Source organism: Elgaria multicarinata, chromosome 2 (assembly GCF_023053635.1).
Source record: "Elgaria multicarinata webbii isolate HBS135686 ecotype San Diego chromosome 2, rElgMul1.1.pri, whole genome shotgun sequence".
Taxonomy (NCBI): Eukaryota; Metazoa; Chordata; class Lepidosauria; order Squamata; family Anguidae; genus Elgaria; species Elgaria multicarinata.
Genome location: NC_086172.1, coordinates 76,146,735 through 76,167,703, shown reverse-complemented (window position 1 = coordinate 76,167,703; position 20,969 = coordinate 76,146,735). Strand labels below are relative to the sequence as shown.

At 52.5% G+C, this 20,969-nt stretch overlaps 2 protein-coding genes across 2 annotated transcripts in view; one reads left to right on the top strand and one right to left on the bottom strand.

The window, feature by feature from the left end:
• ABCB6 (ATP binding cassette subfamily B member 6 (LAN blood group)) overlaps positions 1 to 7,598 on the top strand; it is a 42,050-nt gene extending 34,452 nt beyond the window's left edge. The window contains exons 16-20 of the mRNA XM_063116782.1: positions 1,649 to 1,823; positions 2,560 to 2,672; positions 3,353 to 3,447; positions 4,878 to 4,946; positions 6,740 to 7,598. Coding sequence (XP_062972852.1) covers positions 1,649 to 1,823; positions 2,560 to 2,672; positions 3,353 to 3,447; positions 4,878 to 4,946; positions 6,740 to 7,010 — 723 coding nt within the window. The 3' untranslated portion in view covers positions 7,011 to 7,598. The remainder of the gene's footprint in view (positions 1 to 1,648; positions 1,824 to 2,559; positions 2,673 to 3,352; positions 3,448 to 4,877; positions 4,947 to 6,739) is intronic.
• A 2,254-nt stretch (positions 7,599 to 9,852) lies between these two features.
• LOC134393305 (uncharacterized) lies at positions 9,853 to 19,571 on the bottom strand. Its single transcript, XM_063118336.1, has 7 exons — positions 19,073 to 19,571; positions 16,012 to 16,218; positions 15,252 to 15,422; positions 14,329 to 14,460; positions 13,923 to 14,095; positions 11,998 to 12,252; positions 9,853 to 10,364 (listed from the first exon to the last, which is right to left on the bottom strand). The coding sequence occupies exons 1-7, from the start codon at positions 19,569 to 19,571 to the stop codon at positions 10,167 to 10,169; spliced, it is 1,635 nt and encodes a 544-aa protein (XP_062974406.1). The 3' UTR covers positions 9,853 to 10,166.
• Between the last annotated feature and the right edge of the window lie 1,398 nt (positions 19,572 to 20,969).

Genomic DNA, 20,969 nt, shown 5'->3' with positions numbered 1-20,969 from the left:
AAGGGTCGCGCTGGGGGAGGCACAGCTGCGGTGGGCCTCTGGCCACCCAGGCTCACTGGAGAAGGGCTACAGGATAGCTGGGAGTGGGAGCGAGGTGTGGGGGGGGAATTCCTAGGTGCCCCATCTGGGTTCCAGGATTTCATGGGGGTCTGAGGTTGGGGGAGGATTGAAGGGCAGCTGCTCCTTTCAGATCTGCTCCAGCTGTTTGCTGCCTGCTCTTTTCATATGTGTGATTCCATCAACCCACCCCGTAGCCTTTTCCCCCCACCCCACCCCTTAATTTTACCTATCCTGCAGGGCCCTGTTTAGCTGGTTGTTGGAGCAGAATGCCTAGGAAGCAATGGAGGGAGAGATGGGGGTTTAAATGGCACAGGGCTTCATAGGCCACAGCTGAAGATGGCTTGGAAGACACGGCACTTCCCGTGTACACGTGCACGCACAGGCATTTCTTTTATCTCCCTGGTCAAACCCATTCCCACCCACCCACCCAGATTTTTCAGATAATAACAAAACCCCACAAAACCTGTTTACCAGAGGCAACCATAGAGTGAGTGTACACCCCACAAGCAGTGATTCTTCTTTGTGGTCTCCGTGCATCACACTATGAGCTCTGCGCTGGCGCTGAGCTCTGCTTCGGAAAGTTTTCTTTAGCTGAGAATCGTTATTTTTGGTGGGAACCCTCCCCCACCGTCAAGTGCGCATGCTCCAGCACATTCCCACCTTCCCCTGAGCTCCTTTGCAACCGCCTAGTTTTTTTTCCCTTCGGCCTTTCTCTCCATGCCCCTATATAAAGAGGACGTGTCCTGACATCCAGCTCTCTAGAGCAGCCTTCCCCAACATGGTGTCCTCCAGGTATTTTGGACTACAATTCCCAGCATTCCTGGCCACTGGTCCTACTGACTGGGGCTGATGGGTATGGGAGTCCAAAACACATGGAGGGCATTAGGGTGGGGAAGGCTGCTCTGAATGGTATATCAATGACGCTGAGCAAGGTAAATATTAATCTCACAGAACATAAGAAGACAAGAGCCCTGCTGGATCAGACCAAGGCTCCATCTTGTCCAGCATCCTGTTCACACAGGTGGCCAACTAGCTGTCAACCAGGAACCCACAAGCAGGACATCAGTGCAGCAGCACCCTCCTGCCCATGTTCCCCAGCCACTGGTGTACACGGGCATACTGCCTCTGATACTGGAGGTAGCACATAGCCATCAAGACTAGTGGCGATGGAGAGCCTTATCCACATGGATTTCTCCAATCCCCTTTTAAAGCCATCCAAAATGGTGGCCGTCACTATGTCTTGTGGAATGTACCCTGTAAGCTGCATGGGGTTAAGGCTCTGACGTCCTGAGGAACGATCCGGTTGCTCTAAAATGCCAGGCAGCCACAAAACACGGAGCACTCTCTGAGTTCAACCCTGGGCATTTTGATTTGTCTAGTCTGGAGATTTGCCTCCATTGCATGATGGAGACACCTGGCTGGTCCTAGGGACAGCACACCCCTAGCAACTGCCTCCGCTTAGGCTCTCCGTAAGACTGTGGTGCTGCTTTGGGACGCCACCTCTGTTCCAAGCTCCAACTTGGGTGGTCCGTGCTCTTTCTCTCGCTCACACTCACCACGCCAACCCTCCATCTCCCAATGCCCGCAGGCAAAGCAGGTCTCTGTGCGTTCCCACATCGGCGTGGTGCCTCAGGACACTGTCCTCTTCAACGATACCATTCGCAACAATATCCGCTACGGCCGTATTGATGCCACCAATGAAGAGGTGGTGGAAGCAGCCATCGCCGCCAACATTCATGAACGTATCCTCACCTTCCCTGATGGTAGGTGCTACTTCCCCCTGGCTTATCTGCTGCTGTGCCCTGAAGCTTCTAATCTAGCCCGGGGGGGCTGTTCTAAACCCCCAGGTGATGCTATCGGAAAGGCCCCTTTCCTACTGCAGCTCACTGCTTGGTGAGCGGGAGGTCCCGGGTTCAATCCCTGGCATCTCCTAAGAATGCAAGAAGAGCCCTGCTGGATCAGACTGAGGGTCCATTTAGCCCAGCACTCTGTTTGCCCAGCAGCCAACCCCAGGAAGCCCATCTCCAGATGGCGCTAGGAAGGAATCCTGCCTGAAACCCTGGAGAGCCACTGCTAAGCCATTGTTGAGGATACTGGGCTAGATGGACCAAGGGTCTGGCTTTGGTACAAGGCAACTTCCTACATTCCTATCTGAGCTGAATCCAAGGAGCCTGTGTCACCCCCCCCTCCACTTTCCCTTTCCCTCCAAGAACATAAAGCCAGATATTTGGGCTTTTAGGGGAGCATGGACTGTCCCAGTGCTCCACTCATCGCAAATGTCACATTAAAAAAAAAGCTTTTTTAACAAAGATGGCATCTGTGGAGATCCAAAAAAATCTCCCTTGGCAGCAAAGCCAAGCTGCTAGAAGCGGCCCTAGATTTGTGGCACTCTGCCTAAATGGCAGGAGTTAAAAGGTTGTCCCCTACCTGGACACCCTCCACTTGCACAGCATTTCATTTTATCTCCCCCCCCTCCCCCCGCCTGCTTGTGTCCGGCAGGTTACGACACGCAGGTTGGCGAGCGGGGCCTGAAGCTGAGCGGTGGGGAGAAGCAGCGAGTCGCTATCGCTCGCACCATCCTAAAGAACCCCCAGATCATCTTCTTCGATGAGGTAAAAGGGCAAGAATCGCTGAGTACACGGATAGTAGCTACCTCAGTTCCCCAGGTGCCGGTCTGTATGTAGCCCGAAGAGGGAAGGGTGGTCGGCGATGCCAGAGATTTGCGGAAATACCAAAAAGAATCTTTGGGATAAAAAAAAAAACCACCACACACACACAGCCCAATGAAGACAGTGCGAGCACAGGGGACCCAGAAGGCTGACTGACAGTTGGAGGAACAAATGGAAACCGGGCTGGGAGGGCTGGTACCCTGACCTGAAACACGCCACACTGCAATATTTTGTTGCCTGCACCCCTTGGATCTTCTTAGTTTCCAATTCTCCACATATCCTGCCTCCTGCAGCCTAGACTCTGGGAACAGCTGGGAGGAGGGTAACCCGTTAGCCTTGCTCACACTGGGAAACTCCCTCCACCTCCACCATGGTATCTGGCTACCTGGCAGTCTCCTTTCCAGCTTCTTTTGACCTCATGGGACCTCGCCCCCATTCTTAATCTTCCCTCGTCAGTTATCCCAACAAGGGCAGCAGCACAAAATGTCTCCCTTAGCTTTTTTTGCCGTGGCACCGCCATGGTATGGGTAACTTACGCTTACAGATGTGTCAAGGGCTTGGCACTGGGTGTCAAAGTCCAAGAGCTTTGCTTACCCGTCCCCAACTGTACCTGGACCTTACAGGCGACATCAGCGTTGGACACTAAGACCGAGAGAAATATCCAGGCGTCCCTGGCTAAAATTTGCGCGAACCGCACCACCATCATTGTGGCTCACAGGTAAGGTGAAGCATCCTCCCAAAAGGAGCTCTGTAAGCCAGGAGTGAGGCGAAGTCATTTTAGCCTCTGGACACAATGGACTTAATTCCATCTCACGGCGATATATATCACTTCAGTTGTGAGAGACAGAACTATCATTTCTGTTCTCTCCACCACCATCAGCAGCATTCCATGCTTTACAACTGCTTCTACATTCCTGATATATCGGAGCAAAAAATTAATTTAAAAATCCCTGTATGCCAAGACTATGCTGGCTGGGAGATGCTGGGTGTTGTAGTCCAGCATATCCAGAGGGCACCAGGTTGAGGACGGCTGGAGTTGGGCTTCTTAGGCTGGACTAAATGACATGGGATATAAGCAGGGGTGTAGTGGAACCAGGGCTCCCACGGATGTAACATGGGTACTTTTTTAATAGCAGGTGATGGCTGAAGTCCTCTGTCACCCCTGTCAGAACTCCCTGTTCCCTCTGAGTTGAGCTACAATTCTCAGAATAGCCGGGGGGGGGGGGGGATGAATTTTCTCAACAACCATGTATTGTTCCCTTTTGTAATGCAAATTATTTTGGGACCAGACTAGTGTTGAATGACCGATTAAGACCCCTTAGCTTTACAAAAAAAAAAATCTTCCAAAAGCTCCCAGAACTGATACGACCAACACACAGCAGCCTGCATTTCGGGACTCTGCTTGGAGTGTGGCTATAGGGGCTGTCATGAGGAGCGCCTGCACGTCGACGTTTACTATTACACCAGCTCATACTTGGTGTTGCTTTTAAGGATTTCAAGATGCAGAGTGGTAGTGGTGGTGGTCTTAGAGCTGGGTCTTCGTTGCCCCTGCCGTAGAGGAAGCCATCTCTGGATGCCTCTGGCTTGCATCATGCCTTGGGTCCCTGGTTTCCCAGCAACTTGCTGCTCACTCCCCCTGCCTGCTCTCTTTTCTGAACTTGGGAGAAGAGGGTGAGGCTTGAATGGCCTTTGTCCTAACCCTTCAGTGACCCTGTACTTCATCCAAGATACCGGCCATGAGCTGAAGGTCTACAGATCGCTTGTGAGGGCGGGGCAGGCAGGGGTTTGCTTGCTGCAGTTTGCAAAGCCAGAATTGCATCTGAACACCCATTCACATTGCTGAGTCAGCATACTAGGAATCTGCATGGATCTCTTCACAGTTCAGCACCTCTTGGGCCCGGCTTTGCTACATGCCAGGTGTTGATCCCATGTACACTGTGCCGCCACCACTCAGCCTACTGAAGGCTGCCTCGAGGCAGCACAATTGCATATAGGTAGCTCTTTCAGCAGGGACAGATTATGTCAGAAGGGACGGGGCATTGATCCTCCTCCTGCGCATTGTAGTGCATGATAGGAGAGCGGGGTGGGGATCTCTATTACATTCTGACCTCTTGGTAAACAGCCTTAGTGATACCAGTTTCTTTGCAGGTTGTCCACTGTGGTGAAGGCCGATCAAATCCTTGTCATTCGGGAGGGCCGAGTGGTGGAGCGAGGAAGGTAAACCTGTTGTCTGTGCTCAGGGCTGTATATGCGCTCTTCCGCTAAAATAAATGAAAATTCCGGGTTCAGGAAACGCAATCTAGAAAATTTGGATACTCTGGTTGTATGAATTATGCAAATAGGGACAATTTGCATAACATCTCTTATTTTGCATAATTTATTCCAATGTTGATAGTCCTGGAAAGTCGCAAGGAGTGGCACTGAAGCCACTGGCGATCCTGTTCAGCCACCTCTCTGGCTTCTCGGGTTTCAGTCCACCCATCTTGAAGCATTTCTTTGTGGCCCCAGAGGGCTAGAAATTTGCTTTAAAAAGGAAGGAAAGAAGGAAGGAAGGGATTCTTCTTGCATAAAGGCTCAGCCATGCTACCGTTGATTGTTGAAGGACACTGAGGCAACACTGAGCTCTTACATTCACTGTTTTTTCCTGCACTCCCACACAATGCTAGAATGTGCACAACCCTCTCTTATTTCCCTCCTAACCCAGCTCCAGTTGGAAACCCCTTTCATACAGAGAGAGGGAGCAACAGGTGTGTAGTGTAGGCTCTTGTGCAACACCCACCTGGCCAATGCATACAGCAGAGGGAAAGCAAAGGCACACTGCGTCCTGCTCCGCCTTCAAGCACTCCATCTGCTCCCATTCAAAACTCCCCAATGACCACCTGCTTCCCCCACCAGTCCATCCTCTCCTCCATGATGCCCTGGCCATAGTGGCCATAGTAGGGAGATTTTAAACCACAGAGATCTGCAGGGCCCCCGTGTAGGTCAAGAATGACCAGCTGACAAGCTTGAGTAATTGTTGCCCTTGTGTTTTGGAGCGTCCCTGTAAATCTGTCCTTTATCTTTGATCTCCAGGCTGTGGCAATCCCTTTATGGGAGCCAGGTGTATATATAGGAAGAGTGATAACCCAATACAGGAGGTAGCAGTTGAAAATATCAAACAAAAATGATGCACGTGGCACCACACAACTGCTAGGTATATAACAAGTTGAAAAACTGGGGTGAAAGGATGTTTTTTATCATATATTTATATATATACTTTTTTATATTTTTCTATATACAGTAACACCACTTAGGTGTGAAGTATCATTAAATGTGCTATGATAGAAAATTATGTATGAAAGTTGTTTAACATAGAATAGGCTGTGATAGCTGAATAGAGATGTTTTTACAAACAGAACAAACATCTCTATTCAGCTGTCACAGCTTGTTCTATCTGTGTTAAACAACTTGTATACATAATTTTCTATCATAGTACATTTAATGTTACTTCATGCCTAAGTGGTGTTATTGTATATAGAAAAATATAAAAAGTGATGATGATGATGATGATGATGATTGCATTTATATCCCTCCTTTTTTCCTCTTAAGGAACCCAAGGCAGCATACATAATTCTCCTCCTCTCCATTTTACCCTCACAACAACCCTGTGAGGTAGGTTGGGCTGGGAGTCTGTGACTGGCCCAAAGTCACCCAGTGGGTTTCCATGGCTGAGTGGGGACTAGAACCCGGATCTCCCGACTCCCAGTCCAACACTTTAGCCACTACACCACATAGAATCCATCCGTTCACCCCAGTTTTTCCACTTGTTATATACCTAGCAGTTGTATACCATGTGCATCATTTTTATATAGGAAGAGAGTAACCACAGGATGTGTATGCGTAAGTCTGGAAAGATACCCCATGAAAAGTTGGAACGGGCGAGTCCGTGGATGGTTCTTTCAGACTCGCTCAGGGCCGAGGGATGTGCCCTCCATGGAGTCCTTGGAATTAACTATTCCTTCATCTTACAGGCATGACCAGCTGATGAAGAAGGGCGGCATGTACAACGAGATGTGGTTGCAACAAGGGAGTGACAAGCCAGGTGGCTCGGATCTAGAGAGCAAGGCCAGTGGTGAGTCCGAGTCTGAGCCCGAAAGCAAGGACAGCGGCGCTCTCTATGAGTCGCAAGCGGCCAGCGAAAAGAGCGCTACCAGTGCCAAGTCTGCGTCCGAGGCTGCAGAGACTTCCAGCACCGCCGCTGAGAGCACTGCCGCCGAGAGCACCGCCACTTCTGAGTCATAGCCAAGCCACGGGGAGAACGATTAAGCAGCCTACAGAGATGCTCAGCAGCTCCTGCCGGCTGTGGCTTGAAGCCAACGAGGCAGGAACCACCTCTGCCGTCCTGTTTGTGACTTCTTATGGCGTTAACAAGGGAGACTCTCAAGTCATTGCAGCAGCAGCAGCAGCAGCAGCAGCAGCCACACCACATTAGAAGTGTACTCAGGGATGCCAAACATGAGGGAAAGCTAGACTGCACAGTTCCCCCATCATGCACCTCTCTTCATGAGCAGGGCCTGCCCACAGCACTAGAGCAACGTAAGAGCGTCCTCCGAGCCGCTGCCAGTGATCCAGGGAAACTTGTTTGGTGATCCAGGTGCATGATCAGTGATTAATGGAAAGGGAGGCTGGGACCAGGGCCACCCTAATCTACCGTCCACATGGGCCTTCCTTGCCGATGAACCGGGGGAGGGGTGAAGGGCATGTGTGAACGTTGCCAGCCCCTTGTTTGCAACCACAGAGGAAGCCCGGAAAATGGCTGTGCGTTTTCATAGGTTCTGATTTTGAAATGTCTGTTTTGATTTTCATAAACTCTCCGTGTTTTTAGATCCACCCATGAATCCAGTGTTCTCAGTCTCCACTGCAGAGGGGGGGTGGACCAGGAGGAATGGTGGCGCTCTCTCCGTCTGGGGGGGCCTTTCCAGTATTCATACTGATATGAGGGTGGCAGGCAGCAGTTCTCAAACTTTGCCTTTCAACACAGGTCAGGTTAACTTGGGTCGTTCAGCCAAAAGGACGCTGGGGATCCACACATTCAAAGACGGCTTACATTTAACATACATAAAATCAGATGAACACAAGGGGGCCTCCCCACAGAATTCCTAGTGGTTGGAAAGGGTAGGGCAGAGGAAGATGAAACACCCGAGTCCTTCTATCTTTCCCTGCAACCCATCACAACCCACTGCTTCTGCATGATGGCTCCATAGAGCTGGTTTCCAGGAGCCAGTGTTTACTGCTGTCCCTGCTTCAAGGCCATCTAGATCCCAGACAGCCCTAGATGTCCCCTGCCAAGTATCCATGAAGGCTGCCTCTGTGTATTTATACAGGACCAACAATGTGCATAGTGCTTGCTTGACAGGTCACAGGCATGGAGGTAGCTGGCAGAAGGACCCAGTGAGTACAGCCATGAGAAGAGCCACGTTGGATCAAACTAAAGGTCCATCTTGTCCAGCATTATGTTTGTACTGTGGCCGACCAGCTGCCTTTGGGAAGCTCACAAGTAGGATTCACCCCTTGTGTTCTCCAGCAACTGGTAGTCTTGTCAGGTGCTGCTGGGCTACCTAGCAGCTGCTACTTCTGCGGTCCCCTGCTTGCCAAGGGGCTCTGGTTGGCAAACACCAGTATGTTTGGGGGACTGTGGTCAGCTGCACCGTGGGAGACTTACTTGGTACGGGTGAAGGGCAGTTGGGGCACTCCTTGTTCCTGTAACGTACCAATGCCTCCTCCAGGAGTCTTGATCGTTAGGACATGTATGGCAGCTTCAGCTGCTAGAGAAGTCCCTGCATGCACGACACACAGGACTGCATAGGGATGGGGGGAGGTCTAGCCCTGCCCTGCCTCACACACAGGGCCTGTTCAGAAGACATCTTAAGCCATGGTAAATAAGGCTTTTTGCTTTATTCACCATGGTTAAAGCCATAGTTTAAGGTGTCTTCTGAACACAGCCCGGCTTTCTGACTTAACCACTGTGCCTAAAACCGTGGCTTAAGGTGTCTTCTGAATGGAACCACACAGTATTTTTTTGGCAAGGTTGCAGCCTTGCCTAGGCAGTCTCTCCTCCAGCACGTAGAACTTGCTGCACGCTGGTGGGATTTAAAAATAAAATGAGCATGAACTAAACTAAGGTGGGGGAACGGGAACAGGAACGGGAACCTGGCCTCCTGGAAGTAAACTATTATCCTACGCCCAAACCATTTTGTTAAATCTACATCAGTGTTCCCCAACTTGGTGCCTTCTAGATGCGTTGGGCTGCACCTCCCACGATTCCCACCCAGAATGGCCAAGAGCTGTGTTGGCTGGGAATCATGGGGGTTGCTGCCTGACAGAACTGGAAGGCACCAAATCGGGGAAGGCTAACCCCACATGCTTGCCCAAGCCAGCAGGGATCTTAATGAATGGTAAGTGAGACTGAGAGGCACTGCAAAAGGGGCCCAGCACATAGTGGCTTCTGGGTTAGCAGGGCCCTCTTTTCCTTTAGACAAGAGCTGCAACTTCCAACCGGAAACTGCAGGAAGATGTACAGAGTACGTGGTAACTTCCAAATCAGGATTGGTATAACCTGGATGAGCGCAGATCCAGTGCCTGCACCCACCCTCCTACCCAACCCCAGATATCAGTGCACCAGCAATTGTGCCAAACGGCGCAATACTCTTGATTCAGCAGTGCATACCCATGGCAGAGGGCACACGTGGGCTGTGAATTTGTGGACAGTTGATATTACATAGACCTGTACTTATGGGCTGGTGCAGAGAAACCCTTGCGCCGGTCTTCCAATCGTCTCTTTAACTCTGAGTGCAAACAAACAGATGAGGTGGGGTAACCAACATCCCTTTTTTAGATGGAGGATTGAAGCTGAGGGGACGTGAGCAGTGGTACTTTATTTCAAGGGATTTGTTGTTTTACAGCATGTCCCCTGCCTACCTTTTTCTCAGGAGAGGAGGGCACTTTGGGGTTTATATCCATAGAGATGGAGGGGAGGAAGAGTGATACGTAGCCCTGCCTTTCTAGCTCCCGTACAGGCCCAGCGCTGTTTGCCATCTTTCTGTCCCCACCCCATGTAGGAACTGGCGGTAGAGTCCCCCTGACCTGTGGCTGTAGCATCCTCCCTATTTCCATTTATATATCCTTGGCAGGATGTCAGGTCAAGTCCTTGCTACACCTGGCTTCTCCTTTTGGCCCCGGCAGCTGGAAATGGCTTTGGAGAGTCCAGTGCAGCAACCTCTCCCAGCAACATCCAACAAACAGTCCCAGGCCGACCCACTGGGCAGCTGCAGCAGAGGACTCCACCCGTGTGCCTTGAAGCCAAGAATCTCCTGGGGGGTGGGGGGTGGGGAAGGGTCCACGGGAACAGAACAAGGCTCCGATCTTGAGGACTGATCCAGGCCAGCGCCCAATTCAGGCTCAGTCCTCCTCCTGGGGCAGCTGCTGGTGCCGGCTCTGATACCATAACATGGTGGGGAGGTTCTGGCAGCCTTGGTAGCGACGCTGGCGCTCTTCTTCGCCCAGGGGTGGCACGGAATGGCAGGGAGCTCCTGCTAATGTGACATTGAGTAGTTGGGCAGGAGGACCAGAGGCCAAGACTGCCGACCACGGACCCACCTGCAAGGAAGGAGAAAATCAAAGGGGGTGGAGCCAAAAATATCCCCCAAAATGTACCCTCATATTGTAGCTTAAAGCTTTTACTGCAACTAAGCCTTAGGGGGAGGCATTTCGGCCTTTTAGAATTGGGGAGGGGGGATGCACAAAAGGCAAGAAACTACCCAACCATTGGTGATTGGGGGAAAGTAGGGGGGCATCTGAGGAACCCTGGAAGGCTGGATTGGGACTCCAAATGGCCACATTTAGCCTATGGGGCTGGAGGTCCCACACCCCTGTCATAAGCATTTATAGCATTCAAAGTGCTTCAGATATATGATCTCGGTAACCTGTATGATTATTCTGTAAGGTTGTTCAGTAAAGTTAAACAAATTGAAGCAACCTTGCTAGCGCTCATCTGCTTAAAAATATATATGCAGATTTTGAATGGAATTCAATGGCTGGATTGAATGGACTGGATCCAGACTAAGCTAGACCCCATTGAAATCAATGTGAAAATTTAGGTGTGACTTAAATTCTACTCATGTCAATGGGAATTAGGGGCAGCTAACTTAGCCAGGATCCTACCCGCTGAATGTAAATATCCGTTGCGACTACTCTGAATGGTGCACACCTTTTTTTTCCTAGTGGAAACCATCTGCTTTTTGAGCAGTAAAACTAATGGGGTTGAATGTAACTAAACTCCCAAGTCTTCTCCTTCCAAAGATACCATAGTTCACATCAAGAGGCTATTTTGCTGCAAATTTTCTCATTTTCATGGGAGCCGAAGAGTGCGTACATTAAAAATGAAGAATCCAGTCACTACGAAAGAGATCTCTGGCCATTTGGCAACTCCAGTGTAGACATGGGAGCCTCTCGCATTCTCCATATTGTAGTATTGCTGCCGGGCTTCATACTGAAGCCATCCCCCACCCTACACGCACACACACACACACACACCTCTCTCTCCACAGGCTGAAACCCAACCTGACAGCAAGTTGGTATGCTCAGAAGATTGGTTTGGCTATATAGGAAGCGGTACTATGCACTGAACTTGCCGCATAACAAGAGCCAGGCTTCATCCGTGTTAATCCGCCGTGCGTTCCTGCCCCTAAAGATCTCGCGCCTTGGCTCCTCTCCCCAGTCTGCCGGATCCCACCTGCCCCACCCCACTGCAGAATTAGAAGTGGAATCCAGGGAGTCCTGTCTCCCAGTTAACGATGCTGCCACAGCCGCTAACAACTATCCCTTTGAACTGGACAGACACCTGTTGCTCATGCCACCTGCCAAGAGGCAAGGTTAGGGCAGGGGCTTCCTCCTCACCATTCTGGGCAGCCTGGTATTTTGTTAGGAATGAACAAGCAGCACCAGGGTCACTCGAGGGACAATGACCCTTTGGCACAGCGCACCCTTTTGTGTTCGGACGGTCTCCGGTTCAACCTCCAGGTAAAAGGATCAGGAAAGAAGTGATGTAAAAGGTTCTGCCTGAGACCCTGGTAGGGATGCTGCTAGTCAGAGCAGGCAGGACTGGACCAGATGGATCCACATCCAGACTTCGTCTAAGGCTGCGCTCGTCTAACTTCCCCCCTTCTAAGGCCTGGGCCCTTGAGCAATCGTAGCTCCTACACTGAGCGGCTTTGCTCTTCGTGGCACTTACCGGCAAGATATGCTGGAGCAGACACTGGTCAGGCAGCAGCCCTGCCCAGAACTCGGCAAACGCAGACCCTCCGTTGGCAGCGGCGGCGGCAGTGCTGCGTACCAGCACCACATTGGGATGGCGCCGTGACGTTCGCAGCTTCTTTGCCAACGGCCCCGGATAGCTCTGGTCAAGGAAGAGGAGGACCCTGCGGGCGTTGCAGTTCTCCAAGTCAGTGAGGAGCTCCGAGACGGGGTACCGCTCCTTAGGATCCGCCTGTGGTGGGGGGGAGGAGGACCAGCTCATCAGCACCGGCCCCTTTGTCACAGCTGCCCACCCCCCTGCAAACGCTACAGTTCAGAGATCAAGGGAATTCCACCGCCCGGGAGTTAAAAGAAGCGGATTAAGTAGGCAAGAGCAAGCCAGGGCCAGCACCCGCTGCAAAGGGCGGTGTGGTGTTCTCCCCGCAGGCACACATGAAAGAGCTGGACGGGCCTTTGAAGGGAACTGATGAGTGGAGAGGGCTGGAGCCTCCACCTGCAATTCGGTCAGCATCTCTCCTTCCGCTTCCAGTTGGACTGTGCAGGACATGCTGAGACAGGTGGGATGACCCCTCCCCTGCCCCCCCCCCCCAAGAGGGGTTCAATTCGTTTTCTATTTCCAGCCAATGCAATCCTGGTCACTTGCTGATGGACAAATACAGGACTAGGATGTGCCTTTGAGTAGGGCTGTTGTTGCTGGCACCTTTTGGGAGCCACCCCACATTTTCCTGCCCTTCGGTGGCAGCTGAATGACCGTGACAGACATTGTTGGCTGCAGGTATGGAACTCCGTCAGGGATTAAAGCCCCGAGACCCTGTCCGCCCCCCAAACAAGCAGCTGTCACCCCTCCCAGGGAATCCCCTTGTGCCTCCATTTCACTTGCGCATCAATACACAATTCAGATACAGTATTGGACATCTTGTGCCTGCTTATCAACCATCTGTCAGGGATGCTTTAGGGTGGATTCCTGCATTGAGCAGGGGGTTGGACTCGATGGCCTTGTAGGCCCTTTCCAACTCTGCTATTCTATGATTCTATGATCCTGCACAGGGGCACGGGAATGGGGAGAGACGCATGTCTCCCTCTCCAATGAGGTTGTACCTGGATCGTTCAACCCCTGCAGCAGCCCCATCCTCAATACTGGAACACTTTGACTGTATGTGTGAAATTACCATAGGCGAGGGCCAGCATCCAGATTGGGTGCAGAGGAGAGAGGAGAACTTCTCTCAATCATAGCTGGCCCACAATTGCCTTCAGTAAAGGCTTTAACAGGGGTGGTTCATCCCAAGGGCCAAATATCATTCCAGAGAAGCTGTTGGGGGCCACATTTCAGTGGTATGCAGGGCTGAAAGCAAAAGTGCCAGGATCAAAGATAAAATGTGGCAGGCAAAATGACCAGCATACTTTAGCTGAAGCTCTTGCTGTCAGTAACTAAGCCTTAGGGAGAGGCATTCAGAATGGGTGGATGGGACTTCACAAAAGCTGGGAAACCACCAAATGATTGGTGCACAGGGAAAGGGGAGCGTGGCTGTCTCAGCCAATGATTGGTGGTCAGGGAAAGGGGAGCGTGGCTCTCTGAGTAATCCTGCAGGGCTAGATTTGGCCCCCAAGCCTGAGATTCTGCACCCCTGTCATGCTTGGGAATGGCTTGCTGGTACGAGCAGTGCTGGAAAAGAACAGGGCAGTAGGGTCATTTCAACTAGCGATGGGCTGTAGTGTGGTGTTTTGCAATGGTAGGAAAAGGGTGCAGACTGGTGCCAGGTTAGACGGTGCTGGTGGAGTTAGTCCTTCCTAGGAGAGCCTATTTTGGCAGCTTGAGGACCTAGGGGAGCCAGTCCCTGGTAGGCAACACCCCACCCTTGCCCTCGTCTTCCAACCCAGATCCACCTCCCGGGCCCCACTCACAATGCCATTGCGGTTGGCATCCCACAGCAGTATGGTGCCATCGCTGGCTGCTGGGCTGTTGAGGTAGAGCACCAGCGAGTCAGCACAGTGGAGACTCCGGCAGAGCAAGGCAAGGTGGGAGCGGATCGCCAGCTTCTCTGTGGCTGGATGCACATCGCCCATCTCCACAGCAGCTGCCCAGGAGAGAAGAGAGAAGGAGCTGCTGACCCCATGCCGTGTGGACCTGTTTCTTCCCATTCAAACCCTCCAGGCTCTGATGGTATCCACACTCCTCCCTTCACACACACACACACACCCTGCCCATTGGCCCAGGGCTGAGAAGGAACCCCTTGGCATGGGACTCTCCTGGGAGAACAAGGAGCCTTCCCACCCCTGCACAGGACAGCTGGCTCTCTTGCACCAGTACCTGAGGCCTGCCCCTCGCTCGCAAAGAAGGCCTTGATGTGCTCCTGGCGGAAGCCATTCCGTCGGAGCATCTGGTGGAAAAGCATCAAGTTCTGGGCATGGTGGGGGTAGATGACCTGTTCCTGCCAGCCACCTAGGAGAGAAGCACTCTCAGCAACCTAGAAAACTCAGGGAAGGCTGTCATTCCTTCATTTATCACAGTTCAGTTTTACAAAGATTAAAAACCCCATTAAAATACATTGTACAGAAGGTAAAAGCATTTACAGACAAGCACATAAACAGACAGCACTCACCCAGACAACATGTATCTAAAACAGTTCCATTGGCTGCAAGAAGGAAGGGGTGATCAAGCAGCACGGATCCTGCCCCTCAAGGAGAAAGACCCTCATGCTTTTGCCCAGTGAAACAAAGCAAGAGGGGCTGAATCTCAGGTCAGATTCAACCTCATAAAAGGCATTCATTGCCCTAGAGCAGGGATGCACAACCTTCTCAGCACTGAGGGCCACATCCAAGGTTGGCTGGGGCCCACAAATGTGCGCATGCGCACACACTCTCCCCCCTGCCCGAACACACATGCACACACACACACATCTCCCCTCTTTGCTCGCTGAGATCTAAGAATTGCTGAGGGGGTGAGAATGGAGGCAAAAGCCCCTTCCACCCCCCAGTGGTCACCACTGTTTCTCTGCCGCTGCAAGCAGTGGGAAAACAGTGACCTTGGAAGCCAGGAAGCAATATTTGCCCTCCTACAAAGGAAACCGGGTGGGCTCCTGCCCAGCTTGGGGGAGGGACCCAGGGAGTGTGGCCTTGGGGCCATGGGTTGTGCAGCGCTGCCCGAGAGTGAAGGGCTCACATCCCCACCTTTCCCCACCAGTTCCAGATGGGAATCGGCCCCTACCCGCAGCCCCCTCCCGCAGGCCGCACCTGCAATCAGCACCGCGTGGTCGCACGTCTGATACATGCGGCATGATTTGTACATCGGAAGCTGCTGGCGATGGCACCGTCGGGTGTTCTTGTTGAGCTCGCAGTAGGCAGCCGTGGAACTGGAGCTCACGAGGGGCAGAGACTGAGGGCACGGGCTGTACCCACGGAGGTCTGCGAAAAGAAAGAAGCAGCGAGGTGGTGGTGGTGAAATAACAGGGCCTTTGAAACTGATAGAGGAAATAAGGAAAGGATAGTGGGGTGCAGCAGGCCGGCTCAGGCCCGTGTCTTCCCAACCCAGGAACACAGGAAGCTGCCTTATGTGGAGTCAGGCCATGGGTCCATCTAGCCCAGTATTGTCGACACTGACTGGCAGTGGCTCTCCGGGGTTTTTCCACCCCTACTCGGAGATGTTGGGAACAAAACCCAGGACTTTCTGCAAGCAAAACAGGCGCTCTGCCACAGAGTGACAGCCTCTCCAACACCCTCAGCTGATCTTGTGAGTCTCACTACTGCATCTCAACTTGCGTCATTACCTGCTTTTCACTTCCCAAATCTTCAAAGTTTTTGCCTCACCAAACATTCACGTTCAGGAACTTCCCTGCTGCTCCCTTCCTTCCTGCAGCTGTGATTTTTTAATGGCATTTCGGAAGGAAGGTGCTGTGGGGTATCAGCAGAGACTGCTGCAAAGACGGCAGGTAGGATGGGGCTTTCCATTCCTTTCCACTCCGTAATTAATCCCAGGCCCGGTCCAGGCACCCACCCATGCAGTGCAACTTCTGCAGGTGTTTCGGGTCCTGCGCCGCCACCACCGTGGGCAGAAAATGGATCTCGCAGAGCCCTACTGGGGGCTCCTCGCGTCGGGCGCGTCCTGCCGACCGCTGGCTCCGTCCCTTGCCACGGCCCGGCCTGCGCTTCAGTTGGTTCTCGCAGTGGCTCCTCTGGGCAGGAGTCAAGCATTCGTAGCTGCCTGCATGGAAAGAGCGAGCACATTTGGAAGAAAACACTTCCGAGAAACACTGCAGGTGAGCGGGGATTTTTTGTGTGTGCAAAAATTTACAGTGACTTTACTAGATCTTTGGGCTTGTGCGAATGAGAACTGGTAAAGAGAACCATCGGTGTCTGGTGAAAGCTCCGTGCTCCCTGCACCACAAAGTATTAAAGGATCAATCATGTGCGCAGAATTCATTCTACCCTAACTGTTCTTTGGCTGTTTCTCAGCAAAGAACTAAACTGCTCTGAATGCTGCAGGTCATTGACAGGAGTGTGTCTAATATAGAGATCAAATCCAAATTAGCCACAAGCAGGACTCCCCCTGCACAGAGCTATTACCATCGCAAACTACCTCTCGATTGTTTACCATGCAAAACTAAGTCAGACTCATGTCTCCTTAAGTAGAGTAAGCGATAAGCACCCCAGGGAAGCGGAGACTGTCGGGCAGACTGCTCCCTCCAAAAACAAACTGAGCACCAAGGACGCGGGAGAAGAAGAAGGGGGGAGGACTCTTGGTGAGAAGGAAGGGGAGGGTTGCTTGTCAATTCAGCTGCAATGTTCTAAAATGTTGCCCGTGATTAATCGTGCAGTTTTGTTTTGTTTTTTTAAAAAGTGAATTATTAAAAGATATTAATGTTAATTATTTTTAATGTAAGAACTTATAAAGCTGTGCATAGCAGCCACTGCCTAAGAAGAGGCATTGCTGGTTCTCTCAGCGACCTGAGTGAGTGCTCCTGCAGCAGCATGTGCATAAATAATTTTTAAAGTATATGTTTTTTTCTTCAGAAAGATGGTTTTTCTTATGCATATTTAAATATATTAACAAATTAATGAACCAATTAATTGATATGTGTACATGATTTAACCCACTATGCTTTCTTCAGTCAGGCAGCAATGCTACATTTCAGCAACAGCGAGAAAAACGGGAGGGGGGGAGAGAGAGAGAGAGAGAGAGAGAGAGAGAGAGACAGCAGTGATTAATTTCTAAAAGGGGAAGTAACAGTTTAAGCCTATCCCAAATTCACACATTGTAGCCAGAAAAGATTGCCTGGTTACAGTGTTGAAGCAAATGCATTCTTTACATGCTCAGACACACTCTTCATGTCTGATGTCTTAGACTCCAGGATTGAGTGCTCACAAAATCGATACTGGGGCTCAATCCTGGCTCAAAGTGAGCCCAAAAGATTAGCCCATCAACCGTATTCATGCTGAGCACTAAAAGAGATTTCATCCAACTGATCCCGTTGTTCCTTACACTGCAGCAGCACCCGGTACCACCTTCTCCAAGACAGATATTCCCTCTGGTGCTGCCGCCTCTACCTTCCAGATTACCTCTACCTTCCCAGTGGCAGCCTCCAACTTCACCTCCTTCTGGAGTGGTTAGTGCAGGCATGTTGAACACTCAACACTGTAAGGGAGGGATCAGGATGAGCCAGGGATGCCTTTCCAAGAGAAGTCGCTCTTTGAGCCCTGGATATCTTCAGTATCTGTGTGAGCAGCCCCTGCACACTGGGCTCAGGATGTCACCACATCCACACGGAGATATTAAGGGACCGCTGAATTGGGAGATCACTCCCTCTCCCCATGCACTATTTCTTGATGGAAGGATATACTGCCAGGGGCTGGGGCTCAGATAATCTCTGCTGTGTTTGCCATTGCCAGTGTGAAGGTGGTCTTTGGAAAGCAGTGGAAATTTTAAAACAAGAGAAAAGGAACGGGTGAGAAAAAAGGATGGAGAAATCAGGTAGCCTTTTTTATTTCACAGGCTCCCAAAATCAGGGTGACCAATGAGTCCAACTCTTATAAAATAAGCTCCCACCTCCACACTTCTAACATCACACTCTCCCGTCCCTAAGGTCAATCATGCATGCAAACCAGAGTGCGGCACACAGCAGAGAGCAAGAGCTGCTGTCCCAATACAGCTGCAGAACAGATGGCTCTAGGTCACTCGAGCAAGTGAGCCAAATCACATCTTCAAGTGAAAGAGCAGGGGGTGGGGCACCAACAAAACACCCAACATCCATCCCTAAAATCCTTAGCCCATCTTTGTGATCCCAAATACAGCCATCAGCCTTTGTGGATAAGCAAGAGACACCAGAAGGAATCTTTATTGGGTGGGGGGCATTTAGCTCCCCACCATCCAATGTCCTATTTCATATACTTTAAGACAAACAGAATTTTTTCAGTCCAAACCAATGCTCAAGAAGAGACAGCAAAATATTTGGAGAAGCGATCAGTGAGAGCAAAGGATACCAGGAGAGGGATGCCGGTTAAAGTTTGGGTGTTCTCTGGGTAAAGAAAGCCCTGGGTTTAGAAGGGTCAAAGGGTACCACAATAGAAATACTGGATCTATGAGAAAGAAAGGCTCGGCACAGTGCCAGATTTCTAAACATGAAAGGCGCCACCGGTCCTCAGACATGACTGGACCTCATAATTGCTGCCTGCTGGAAAACGTTTATTTTAAGTCAAGGATTTACGTTACGCCAGGTCTTCTTCTCTGGAAACCTTTACCGTCCAAAAGGGATGGTGAAGACTTGTTGCAGATACTCAGTAGTGAAGGAAAGGGGTTCGATGCTCAGAAAACACTCTGCATATGCTCAGCAACAACCTCTCCCCTACCATTACACCAACGTGGTCTTGGGTTGAGCGATGGCAATGAGCACAAGTTCTAGATCGAATCTGGGCCCTGCCATGAGAATGGCGGGACTGGGCGAGGGGAAACAACGCGTTCTGGGTTGGGAGGTTGGGCTCGGCGGGCGCTTGGGCTGGAGTCGGCGCCCGCCCGCGCGTCGGTGGTCCGCCCGGGGTGCGGCCTGCCGCCGCTCACTCACCCAGGTAGAGGCGGTCACGGCTCCGGCACCGGCGCGGGCTGACGTGGAAGTCGACATAGAAGAGCAGGAGCGGGTGGCCGAAGTTGGCGCCGGGGCTGGGGTCGAGCACGAGGATGGCGTCTTGCCCCGAGGGCGCGGAGGCCGGGCGCTGCGGGCCGCCGCTCTGGTTGCGGCCGGGCGCGACGGGGGCCGCTCCGGGCCGCTCCCCCCAGCCGTCGGGCAAGAGCGCGCGCACTTTGTGGCCTGGCCGGGAGGGCTCCGAGACGTAGACGGCGGGCCCGGGCCCCTGCGACAGCCGCGCCAGGCGCTGACACTGCGGCCGCGGCAAGAGCCCGCCGCGCTCGGGACACTGCGCCGCCGCCACGTGCCGGAGCGCCGCCGCCGCCCAGCGCGCCACCCGCGCCTCGGAGAAGCGGCTGCCCGACGGGGCGGCGGCGGCGGCGGCCGCGCACGACCAAGCCAGGGAGGCAGCAGCCAGCGCCAACAGCAGCGGGGCCATGGGGCGACTGGAGCCCTCGCCGAGCGCCCCGTGGCAGCTCCGCGCGCTCTGCCCGGCCAGCGGGGCTCCTCGTCCCCGCCCTGCCCCGAGAGGAGGAGGAGGCCGCGTGTGGGGGGAGCCTGAGCCTGTAGCCCTCCCAGCCCACGTCCCCTCTCGGAGGCGCCCGGACTGCCCCTTTCCCGAGGGTTCAGTGCCGCCCCACCCCCGAACCCACCCGCCTACTGTCCCTCCTACTTCCCTCGGACGGGGCGGCTGGTGCCTTTCCTGGTGGGGCCTGACGCGACGCCGTCTGCTCTCCACATGGAGAATGACAAGAATCCGGGACAGACCACCCCTCGGATCTTCTTGGCGCCGATGGGTCAAGATTAAGAAGAAAACGAGCGGAAGGTGGGAGGGGGTGGTGGAGGAGGGGAAATCAGATTGGAAATTATTTCTGCAAGTTCCGAAGTGGATCAGCCCTGGAAAAATGTGCAGTGATAATAAATAAGAGAGGCTCCGTGCACGTGCAGAATGTTTTTTTCCAGCAATGCTGATCATCCATAGGGCATGGAGACAGGCGCGCGCACCCGGAAAGAGAGAGGATTCAGAGGCAGGCGCGTGTGTCAGCATTTCGCGAAACGAGGGCTGCGCACCTGCCTGGCTGGGAGAGTGTGGCATTGAACGCGGTGGGGCTGGCTCCTAAGTAAAAATGCCTAGGATGACAGGCTCTCTGGTCACATTATGCACAGGACTTGATTGATTGATTGTATCTTCGCGTGATTTAACGTTACCCTGTTGGCCACCCGCTCCAGTGCATGGAAATGTATGTTGCTCCAAGGACAAAGAAAAAGTCTGGACAATAATGGATCGTGTCCCGCTTTTAGGGCAATCTTGGGTTGTGCGCCCCCCTTCCCAACACACACCTCCGTCCACGCACGTTGTGTGAATCGCGAGCTGGTGGCTGAGAACCGCGTGAAGTCTTCAGCAAAATAATCCCTGTGGCTGGATTCGTTAGAATTGTCCCGGAACGTACTCAAGCAACTGCTTTGCATGGGGAAAGTCCCAGGTTTCAAGCCCTAGCACAGCCTTCCCCAATCAGGTGCCCTCCAGTTGTTTTAGAATACAATTCCCGGTATTCCTAGCCATTGGGTACGCTGGCTAGGACTGATGGGAGTTGGAGTCCAAAACCTTTGGAGGACGCCAGGCTACGGAAGGCTGCCCTCGCAGCTCCAGGTAGGGCTAAGGAAGGACCCTTGGCTGAGAATCCCAGGAGAGCCACTGCCAGGCAGCCTAGGTAGTACTGAGCTGTTGCCCCCATGGTTTGGCTGGGTCTACGGGACGATCGTCCCAATGGTCTTCCAGAGCGGATGATACAGTGGGGGCTGGGGGCTCCGATTCCGGTGGGGCTGCGAATCCATC

Excerpts from the sequence above, each read along its gene's own strand:
- LOC134393305 (XM_063118336.1), bottom strand. The coding sequence starts at position 19,571 with ATGGCCCCGCTGCTGTTGGCGCTGGCTGCTGCCTCCCTGGCTTGGTCG. Across the intron at positions 16,219-19,072 it reads CCGTGACCGCCTCTACCTGG|GCAGCTACGAATGCTTGACT; the intron begins GTGAGTGAGCGG and ends CTTTCCATGCAG. Across the intron at positions 15,423-16,011 it reads GCAGAAGTTGCACTGCATGG|ACCTCCGTGGGTACAGCCCG; the intron begins GTGGGTGCCTGG and ends TTCTTTTCGCAG.